Source organism: Squalius cephalus (assembly GCF_949319135.1).
Source record: "Squalius cephalus genome assembly, chromosome: 14".
In the NCBI taxonomy this organism is placed as follows: domain Eukaryota; kingdom Metazoa; phylum Chordata; class Actinopteri; order Cypriniformes; family Leuciscidae; genus Squalius; species Squalius cephalus.
In genome coordinates, this window is record NC_137135.1 from 19,408,134 (window position 1) to 19,419,572 (window position 11,439).

Here is an 11,439-nt window from a genome sequence, read left to right on the forward strand (position 1 = left end):
CAGTGTAATGAACACTCAACTCAGTGTACCTGTCTAAAGAACATGTAAGTCTAACAAAACAAAAAACAGTGTAAATGTGTGTGAGAGATTGTGTGTCTATAACAGTGGTGAAAGTTTGCTGCTTGGCACAAATGACCTTCCCATTGACTTTGAGTTGCCATACAGGTTAAAAATGCATTACATTTTGCCTGAGAAACTACAATTTGATGTAATTTAAGTTATATTATTGTATCTGCAAATGTTTAAGCGTTTAACGTTTTTCTTTATGAAATCTGCATGTGCCTATTTACAGCCTTGACAACCATGGGATCTGGGATGAAGTGGGTAAATAATGAAATAAATCACTTTGACTATTTAATGTGTATGTGACATCAAAGGCAAGTTATCAGACATGGACCATATAGTGTCAGTGATTGTCTGATTATTGGTAGAGTCGATGTAGTGATTTACACTCCTAACTACAAAGTAAATTTATTTATTTTTTTCAACCACAAAACTATGATCTGCTATTAACACTTACTTATTTTAACAATTATTTTACTTTTCTTTGTCAATCTTCAGTACATGTTTTCAGTATGAATTATGAAACCATAAAAAGGAAAAAATATCTTATTGTTTATTTTCAATTTAAAAGAGTTAACATCACTTTTTATTCCATACATATCTAATTGATAATGAGTACTAGTGGGGACCGTGGGGTGTCAACTACTGATTAAAAAAACAACAACACATTAATAAAAATAAAAATATAATGTGTTTTTGGTCAAAAAGACTGTTCAATTAAAATGTTTTCAAAATAAATGAATGACTTAATCACATATCTAATAGGCCTACTGGTTTTCACCAGGAAGAGTTGCATCATGCTGTGTCCATACTGCGCACAGCAATTCTGGGAAAAGGGGTAATGCCTCGGAAGGTCCTGTGGGTATTGTAGTTCTCATGGTAGATCCGTGACCAGACAAACACATGCATTAAAAAACTTACGAGCAACAGCTGACCTAGAATGAACAACAACACAGTGACAAGTGAAAGTCTGTTTTAAAATGAGTACATTCAGTGGAGGTTACATTACACCACTGAGGGGGCTCTTCAAAATGTAAATGTATTGTATATAAACTTGAATTTAATTTCAAAACTACGTAAGAAATCTAGCCACGGGGCGATTTCAAATAATGGCGCGTCTTAACGATAACGACATTGTGGCGTAAACGTCTAACATAAAAATAGCTTCCATCCAATTGATCTTAATTAAAAAATGAGATTGCCATTTCAACAGGAACCATTTGGACAGCATGAGGTAAGGGGATTCCATTGCATTCCATTGGAAATCTATTAGGGGATTAAGGATCTTCATCTTCATAAAAACACAGAGATTCTTAAATGACAAAACCATTTAGCCACAGTCAGGACTCCCTCTCACACGCACACACATATTTAGAAACTATTACATAACATTTTGCGTGCTCAGTCTTTTTTCGGGATCCCGGTTATCTCTGGTTGTGTATTTACGGACACGGTACACGACTCTCATCACATGACTGACTTCAATTCCCATCAATCCCTTCGACGCATGCGCACGACGCGTTGTCTGGCAGTGGTAAACAGACGTCAGAAGGGAGTCTTCGCCTCGAGTCAAAACAAAACAAAACAAGTAAGATCTACGAGGAATGGCTGTTTGTCTATCTCCATTAACAGCAGAAGAGAAACGATTTCGCATTGATTTCAAGAGACGACCGAGTTATTGAAAAGAAGCAGGTTTCTTCGACTTTTACCGGAGGGATTTTAACTCATAAAAACTGGAGTTGGCTAACTAGTTACTCTCTCTGTAGTAAAACTACGCTTTCGAGTTTTCTCCCAGAGGCCGAGGTGCCGGTGATTGCCAAGAAGCGGACGGGCTACAACTTTTTGTCTTTTCGAAGAACACATCGACTGTAGTGTGATTTGGGAAGGCTTCAACGGGACGGACACGTTCGGCTTAGCTGTGCCCGCGCAAGCATCGTGTGTAGCTGCGTCTCGAGGAACATGGCAGATGGTGACACGCGCCAGCAGCACACAGCGTGGAGGACCGTGCAAACTTGAACGACAGTAACAGATTTTTTTATTGTACGGTAAAAAAAAAAACATAAAACAACCCGTAATGATCGAGCACTCCTGTAAGATGTTATCTTGGTATTTTTTTAAATGTAAAATTTTGATCGTGATTAATTAAGTTAAAGAGCCTTTTCCCCCGTAGTGCTTCTTTTGGCGATTTAACATTCTTGCTCAACGCAATTGAGTTAGGATGTACTTTAAGCCTTGGATTTATTTGCTTTAACTTAATAATGGATCCCAATTAAAAAATAATATGGCTTTGTTGACTTTGACAGGCAGCTCTGACAAGTAATTTCCATTAACTTGATTTCGTTTACAAGTACAGTATTCCTACATTGTACAGAAATATAATACTCAGTTTACTAGAGGGGTTGTTGTAAAACCCGTATTAAGGTGGTTTATCGCTTTTTGTAGAGTTCCTCAATTTGTCTGCTCTGTTTTTTTTTTTTCTTGTTCAAGTCTAATTGCGAAAACCAATCAACCATTCGCTGCTATTATAGGAACCAGTTGCAGGTTGATATTTTAGCAATTACGGCGCATGCTATGATTGGTTTTGCTATTTCACTTATTTAACTGCTTCGGCAATAATTTTTATCTGTAAAAAGGTGTTTATTTTTCCATGAAAAGTTCATAGATTATCCCGTCACTCCAGGGTGTCCTCTTTCCTGAGGTTTATTTCAGTAGTTGCTCTTGACAATCCAGCTGTTTTGATGTGTAGTGAATTTCCTTTGTTCTTTCTACATAAACAAAGAGACCCCCATTCTGTCCTCGTTTGCTCTATGTAAATCAGATGGTTTATGTTAGTTACTATTAAGGAGATTATTTGCCCCCTTTAATCTCCAATCTGAGGATTAACTGACGCTATATTGGTGTGTTCAGATTATTACGAATGTGCTGTTACCATAGGCAGTCACGGTTAAATTTAGTCTGGATTCTGTAGTGTAATATATCAAGCAAAAAGAAAAAAATTCTAATCAAGATTATTTGACTTATTTAGTTATAAATAGTCATACTCTTACTTTCATCGCCCAGTTGGTGTATTGAACCGTGTTTTTAAAAGCATCGCCCCAAAACTATTTCACTTAAATCCCAGCCTTCGTCTGAAATTATCTGGATTGCATCGCACAATGGAGGAAGAAAACGTACCCCCGATTGACCCAGATTTTGAGCCGCAGAGCAGACCGAGGTCATGTACATGGCCATTGCCTAGACCCGACATCTCATCTGTCAAAGCCGGGGGGGCAGACGGCTCAGAGTCCGCTGCTGGAACTCCGCCCGCCGAGGATGATAAACACGAGCCTCAGCCAATCATATCCGAGCCTGAGAAAGTCGCGCTCTCTGAGGGCGGGGTCGTCGCTGGAGTGGGCGGGGCCACGCCTCGAAAAGGCACTTCCCGGCGTAATGCTTGGGGTAATCAGTCCTACGCAGATCTGATCAGCCAGGCCATTGAAAACTCGCCAGAAAAACGACTTACTCTGGCGCAGATCTACGATTGGATGGTGAAAACGGTGCCGTATTTTAAGGACAAAGGAGACAGTAACAGTTCTGCTGGGTGGAAGGTACGTAGAAGAAAGTATTGATTGATCATTTTGAGTAATAATAATCAGGGTTTGAAATGAACCTTTTCACTCACCAACCTAATTAGCTACACAAATTTTAAGTTACCGGCCAAAACAAAAATATCAGAAATAAACCACATTTTCAAAAATCAAAACTTATATTGAAATATCATATTGAAATCTATTTATTATAGAGCATTGAAGCCTCTCCTCCACTGACTAAAAAAGTTAATGATCATTAAAATCATGCCCCAAAATATCATCATGATGACAAAGTTATACCCAAGCAATATTACTTAAAGGGATAGTTCACTTTGAAATTAAATTTTGGTATGTTTTAGCTTACCTCAAGGGCATCCAAGATGTAGGTGTCTTTTTTTCCGCAGTAGTTTCAATTTTGATATTTTTAGGTCAAACCGTTCTTGTCTCTCAGTCATATAATGCAAGTCTGTGGTCACTGTCTCAAAGAGCATGCACAGAGTCCAAATTAAAACAATTCCCCATCGTAAGTACACATTGATGGCCTAAGACACGAAATGAGCGGTTTGTGTGAGAAAACGAACAGTATTTATATAGTTTTGACCTCTTATACACAGCCACGTCCAAGTGATCTGATCTGAGGGCGCAGTATAGATATATATACACTAGATGTCGCCTTAAAGACATTCGTTCCAATGAACTGCCGTAGCCAAGGCGACATCTAGTGTATATTTCTATGCACCAGTCTGCGTACACGTCACACACCAGGATGCGCGAGCGCCCTCAGATCACTTGGACGTGGCTGTGTATAAGAGCTAAAAAAAACGATATAAATACTGTTCGTTTTCTCACACAAACCGCTCGTTTCATGTCTTAGGCCATCAATGTGTACTTACGATGGGGAATTGTTTTAATTTGGACTCTGTGCATGCTCTTTGAGACAGTGACCACAGACCTGCATATGACTGACAGACAAGAACGGTTTGACCTAAAAATATCAAAATTGAAACTACTGCGGAAAAAAAGACACCTACATCTTGGATGCCCTTGAGGTAAGCTAAAACATACCAAAATTTAATTTCAAAGTGAACTATCCCTTTAAATAATGTTAAAATGTTCATGCTTCACAGTAAAGATGCTAGAAGGGACTTTTGGCGTCTGTATAGTGGCACGCGAAGGTTGATTGGTGGGATTTAATTTCAAACCCTGATGATCCTAACCTTGTTATGCAATAACATTGTTTCTATTTCATGTTTTTTAAATTTGAGATTTGATTTTTTTTTTTTTGTTGTCCTATTTAGAACTCCATTCGCCACAATTTATCACTCCACAACAAGTTCCTGCGAGTCCACAATGAGTCCACGGGAAAGAGCTCTTGGTGGATGCTCAACCCTGAGGGTGGCAAGACCGGCAAAGCCCCACGCCGCCGCGCCGCCTCCATGGACAACAGCAGCAAACTGCTTAAAAGTCGTATGCGAGCAAAGCAGACTAAAAAGCAAGCTGGAGCAACTGGGATTGGAGGCTCTGGAGCTGCCCTGCAGGGTGAGGGTGCTTCCGGCGCCAGCGGTGCGGACAGTCCCGGGACTCCGGGTCAGTTTGGAAAGTGGGGAGTGAACAGCAGCAGCCCTTCCTCTCGTGGCAACCTGGATGACCCTGACATGTGGACAAGTTTCAGGCCACGTACAAGCTCCAATGCCAGCACCCTGAGCGGTAGGCTTTCTCCCATTGCCACGGGGCAGGAGGACGAGGATGACCTACCCGAGGACGGTCTTCTTGGTGGCTATTCTACAGGGAATCTTCCCCCAACACTAACTGAGACCCTCATGGAAGAACTGGATTTGATTGACGGACTCACTTTAATGACGGGTTCGCAAGGGGGTGCGAGCCCAAGCACGGCTCCCCCTGCCCCGCCTCAACCTCTACCCTCTGCATCCACTCTGCTGCCTCGAGGGTCCAGCTTTCCCTCATTTAGGCAGCTGCAACCAACGAATGCTTTGCAGGGATCCACTCCATCAAGTTCGCAGAGCTCGGTTCAACCCACCGCCAGATCCAGCACAAGCCCTTCCAGCTTTGGAAACTCCCTCTTCAGCCCTCTGCCTGGTCCGGGTCACAGTGGTTTCAGTGCTCGCGTGCCCTCCAGCCTCGAAGCTCTCCTGACCTCTGATTCGCCCCCACCAAGTGACGTCATGATGACCCAGATGGATCCTCTCATGCCTAGCCAAGGAGGTGGTGGCCTTTTGGGGCTTGCAGGATCTATTTCCAGCAGCCAAGGCAAAGCAGGTCAGATGATGTTGAGCAAAGGCATTGACACAAGCACGGTGGGGCAGATGAGCCTTCAACCTCAATCCCAACTCCAGCACTCACAGATGGGCTTTGGAATGATGCACTCACCCATGAACCAGGAACCGCCTCAGCTCGCAACCATAAAGAACCAGCATCATGTGCCAGGCGCTGGGCTTCTGCAGCATGGAGCTATCCCGTCACCTGGTGGGAACGGAGGCCTGCAAGGTCTAGGCCAATTTGCTTCAGCACCCTGCTTCATGCCCTCCCAGGACCGTCTACCTACAGACTTGGATATTGAGATGTTCACTGAAAACCTGGACTGTGATGTGGAATATATTATCAACAGTGATCTAATGGATGGAGACTTGGTTGACTTCAACTTTGACCCCATCATACAGGGTGGGCAGGGCTATTCTGGGCCAGCGACCACACAGAGCTCCTCCCATAACTGGGTGCCCAGCTAACTCCATTTTAAGATGAGAACAGGTAATGTATCAGAATTTTAGTTTGCTTTAAGGGATAGCTCACCCAAAATGACATCTCACCTTCATGTCGTTCCAAACCTGTATCACTTACTTTTTTCTTCAGAACACAAAAGAAGACATTTTATATATATATACAGGTGCTGGTCATATAATTAGAATATCATCAAAAAGTTGATTTATTTCAGTTATTCCATTCAAAAAGTGAAACTTGTATATTATATAGACTCATTACATGCAAAGTGAGATATTTCAAGCCTTTATTTGTTATAATTTTGATGATTATGGCTTACAGCTTATGAAAACCACAAAATCAAAATCTCAGAAAATTAGAATATTACATGAAATCACACAGTAATTACACAGTGATACCATGGTCATTGAGCCAGGTTTTGGTTATTTTGGCAGTGTGGGCAGGTGCAAATCCTGCTGGAAAATGAAGTCAGCATCTCCATAAAGCTTGTCTGCTGAAGGAAGCATGAAGTGCTCTGGAAATGTCCTGGTAGACGGCTGCGTTGAGTGGACAGCACAGTGGACCAACACCAGCCGATGACATGGCTCCCCAAACCAACACAGATGTGGAAACTTCACACTGGACTTCAAGCATCTTGGATTGTGTGCCTCCCCATTCTTCCTCCAGACTCTGAGACCTTGGTTTCCAAATGAGATGCAAAATTTGCTCTCATCAGAAAAGAGGACTTTGGTCCACTGTGCTTTATTAAATCCAGAGTCAACGCAGCCGTCTACCAGGACATTTCCAGAGCACTTCATGCTTCCTTCATTCTCCAGCAGGATTTGCACCTGCCCACACTGCCAAAAGAACCAAAACCTGGCTCAATGACCATGGTATCACTGTGTAATTACTGTGTGATTTCATGAAATATTCTAATTTTCTGAGATTTTGATTTTGTGGTTTTCACAAGCTGTAAGCCATAATCATCAAAATTATAACAAATAAAGGCTTGAAATATCTCACTTTGCATGTAATGAGTCTATATAATGTACAAGTTTCACTTTTTTAACGGAATTACTGAAATAAATCAACTTTTTGATGATATTCTAATTATATGACCAGCACCTGTATATATGTATATGTATGTATATAAAATGTCAGTTGGGTCAAATGCTGTTTTGGCCCCATTGACATTCATTTAACAAAAATGGTTGAAACATCCTTCAGATATCTTCTTTTGAGTTCTGTTTTTGAGTGTATGGTTTTGCATTATTTATATAAAGCTGCTCCTCTTTGTCTCCTAATATGTTAATGTTTTTTCTATGTGTTTTTTATGTTTTTACAGGTTTATCCCTCATCCTTAAAACAACTTCGAAAACAGATGTGGCACATTGCCCGAAAATATTCTCAAATTTTTGCCTCTGCATTTGCCATTGTACCTCAAATACATAAACTGCTTTGGCTAAGGACAACACACACTTAGCCAAGAAGTCTTTGTCAGAATTTTCAATTAGATGACAAAATCAAACCTCATACATGTCAAGTGCCAATGTCAACTGAAGAGTGTGCTGTTGGACACAGAGAACATGGTCTTGAAACACAGTTTTATCACTTGTCTTATATGTGGAACTTTTTTTTTTTTTTTGAAAGGTGCTGTTTTTCGGCCAATCTTGGACTAAAGAAGCACAACTAATAAACAGCTAATCATGTTTATTGCATTAAGGCCTATGATGTGTAGTATAAGATGGAGATGGTACTACTCCTTGATCTTCTTCACACTGATAATGCAAGTCATTCAGCCAGGAGGATCAAACTCTGCAGCTTTTCTTGATGTGAACTCTTGCTCGTTGAACAGCAGTGGAGAAGTCTGAGCAGCCGCGATTCTGCATTGATGGAGTGACTTGCTGTTGCTCTCAGCCCCCCTTTGAGGATGAAAACAACATGGCACCACAGGAATGTTAAGTTGAGAACAACATTAAGTGGCGATGGTCGCAACAACCCCTGAACACAGAGCGGCTGAACTTTTACGCTCTCTCAACGATATGATGCATACTTGTGCATCAAAGGGCTGAAACGTTGCTGAAAGTTTCAAGGTGTTCATTGTGGTTCAATGTGCAATTAGCTTGACTTTTATGACCTCAGCTCTCAAGGGTTTTTTCCTGTGATGTGTTGAAGAGGCTGATAACTGAATGATGATTTAACTGTCTGCTCTTAAGTGTTTGTTAGTGATAACAACAGTATGAAGAAATGTGATTTTTTTTCTTTTCCACAGGGCATTTTGATGCATTTTTAATCCTGCCAACAGGTTAAATGGTATAGTGTTATTGTTGGAAACTCGGTGCCCTTTTGCAGAATGCAATATCTGAAGATTTTTTGTGTGTGCTGGAGGGTGTGTGTGTACATTTGTGTGTGTGCAAATATGTTTAATGCTCCAGAAACTTGATTCCAACACACTGACAACAGAATTCAAAGTTATGGTGAATCATTTCAATAAGGCACAAAAGAAAGTTTGTTTTCTGAGTTATATGCGAGTTTGAAGCGAATCTTGAAGAAACATGGCTACGATAATGAGATGTTATGGTTCCTCTGGCATGTTTGACTTTGTCAACAGAGGCACAGAAGAAAAAACTATTTTCTCATTGATCAGTTTTTCATAAACAGCACTACTCATATTTTGTTTAAAAAAATGTTATTAAAGAACAAAAACAGTTGGATATAACGACTATAATTCTAATTTAGATTGGAGAGTTATCCTTAACAGACTAATAAAAAAAACCATGCTGTTAATTAGCTTTTTTTAACGGTCATTTTCTATGTAATCTTTTATTTTTGTAAAAGATGAGATGCATGTAGATTTTATACAATAACCAAAGGAACACTAAGGACTGCATGTTGGATGGATGGACGAATTGCAGTGCGAATAAGCTTTACAAAACCTTTCCGAAAAATCAACATGTAAACTAAATCTTAATTTGATTGGTTGCATGATTACGTTTATCAGAATACAATGCTCCAAAAGTTGAAATATGCTATAATTGTTTGTGCTAAAAAAATAATAAAAAAAAGCCCATGAACTTTCTAGGCAATGAACATCATCTCAAAATGCTAGACTGGTCCAACCGAAAAGGATTAATCCAATGTTTCACTCTCAGGGTTATGAACAATAATAATTAAAACAACTTCTGTAAGGAAGTAATGAGATAATCATATTATGACTTAAATGCTCACGGCTTTGTCTAAATTATGAGTCATTTATGCAAGCCAATGTCACAGATATTTTACCATTGGAGAAATATATCTAATGTCGCAGTTTATAATGAGAGATTTAATGTATGCTTTTTTTTTAGAGTTCCTACAAAAACTTGTAAACTGCCAATGAACACTATAGCATGTCGCTCCAGAGCAAACCATACAGTTTTAATGCCCTTTTCTTTTCAACTTTTACCTTTTCTGTAATAGAAGGGTTAACTTTTATTTTATAATTGTCTCAGATGGTTTTTACTCTATTAGTTTAAAACCAGCAGTCTGAAGGTTTATTCATTTTAGGAGTGTATGAATTGGCTTCAGTTTGAGAGCTTGATATTAGTTACTCTTATGACATCAATGTAATGGTCTGAGTACATTAGATTAACTTAAATGCTCTCTCCTTACAAAGGAATAATTTTGATCCTATTCATTGGTGCTAGATATTAAATGACAATTAAAGAGGGCCATATTTTATTGGTGCATATGTAGATATCAGGGCCTTTAATAATTTTATGCAACACATATTGAATACAATTTCTTAATGTAGAACATAGTATGATAAATGTACCTTTGTTTTAATTCCCAGACTCTCAGTTTTTCTCTTCATTATAAAAGAAGCTGTGAATGGGAAGGGAGGGACTTTGCCATCTCACCACATATTGTGAATGGTGTCAGCGTGGTGTAACGTTTGATACAGCAACTGATGATTTCCAATCAACCGTTTACATTGATGTTCTTGTCTTTTGGGGCATCTTTTCTCATGTTTTTATGTTTGTACTTGTAATGCAGAACCTTTATGTGGTTGTTATACCTGCATGGTACATCTTCCAGAAAGCTTTAGGCTGACAGTCACCTTTGGCATTTTCTTTTGTCATTTAAATGTGTTGATATAAGTTGAATTTTTATGATTAACACCCTTAGTTTCATTTCTCAAAGTACAAATATTGTATGTGCCCCATCAGACAGATGTCACAGGGCTGCTGCATGAAATGCAGGAATTCCACACTCTTTCCAAATCAAAATCTCTCTTTCCTTGTTTGATATTATCATTTTTTCCCTTTAGTATTCATTTTTTTAGTTCCTTTAATTTTTCCAAGAGTTTGCTAAGTATCCCAGTTGATAACACAGGACATTAGTTTATGGTCTGGGTTGGGTTTTTTCCTCCGTTTTTGTTTTGGGTTATGGCGGGATGTAAGACTGACGAGTTGTGCATAGCCAATATACTGTATATGTACTTGATTGCTTATTTTGTTTTGTTTTTTTTGTCCCCCCCATATTTTGTTAGTCAGAGGCCATTGAAAGCAATAGAAATAAACCTAATCTGTTTAACGGAGACTGTTTTGATGTGTTCATTCTGTCATTGGTCCATTCATTTGACATTAGCACACATGCAGGGCATTCATTAAATCCAGACTAATTAAGCAGTAGTAGGCTAAACATGATTCACATTACAGCAGTTTGATAAACTGAGGCTCAGAGTAACCATATTAAACATGAAATTAAACATATTAAATCTAAAATGACCTGGCTGGCATGATGGTCGCACAGAAACTTGAGCTGATAATGCATCTCACCTTAAAAGAATATTCCATGTTTAGTAAAATTTAAAGTCAATCGACAGTGTGGCATAATGTGAATTAATTTGTTTGAAAATTAATTTCTAGGCTACTTGTTCCTCCTTTGGCTAAAACCTTGGTTACAATGAGACCCACCAAGAACGAGAACTATAACGTTTTAATAATCATTCTAATTTTATTAGAAAATTAAAATTCTGTCAAACCCTCAAGTTGTTCCAAACCTGTATGAGTTTTATTTTATTTATTTTTTTTAAGATATTTTGAAGAAT

General features: G+C 39.1%; 1 protein-coding gene across 2 annotated transcripts; it reads left to right on the forward strand.

Annotated features, from left to right (window-relative positions):
* The first annotated feature begins 608 nt into the window (after positions 1-608).
* foxo4 (forkhead box O4) lies at positions 609-10,928 on the forward strand. Of its 2 annotated transcripts, XM_079892480.1 has the most exons (4): positions 1,575-2,103; positions 3,185-3,650; positions 4,931-6,398; positions 7,693-10,928. In XM_079892480.1, exons 2-3 carry the CDS (start codon positions 3,219-3,221, stop codon positions 6,374-6,376), a joined length of 1,878 nt encoding a protein of 625 aa, XP_079748606.1. In that variant the 5' UTR covers positions 1,575-2,103; positions 3,185-3,218; the 3' UTR covers positions 6,377-6,398; positions 7,693-10,928. The 2 variants fall into 2 exon arrangements, with proteins under 2 accessions (XP_079748605.1, XP_079748606.1); XM_079892479.1 differs by having other exon boundaries at positions 609-3,650.
* The last annotated feature ends 511 nt before the right edge of the window (positions 10,929-11,439 follow it).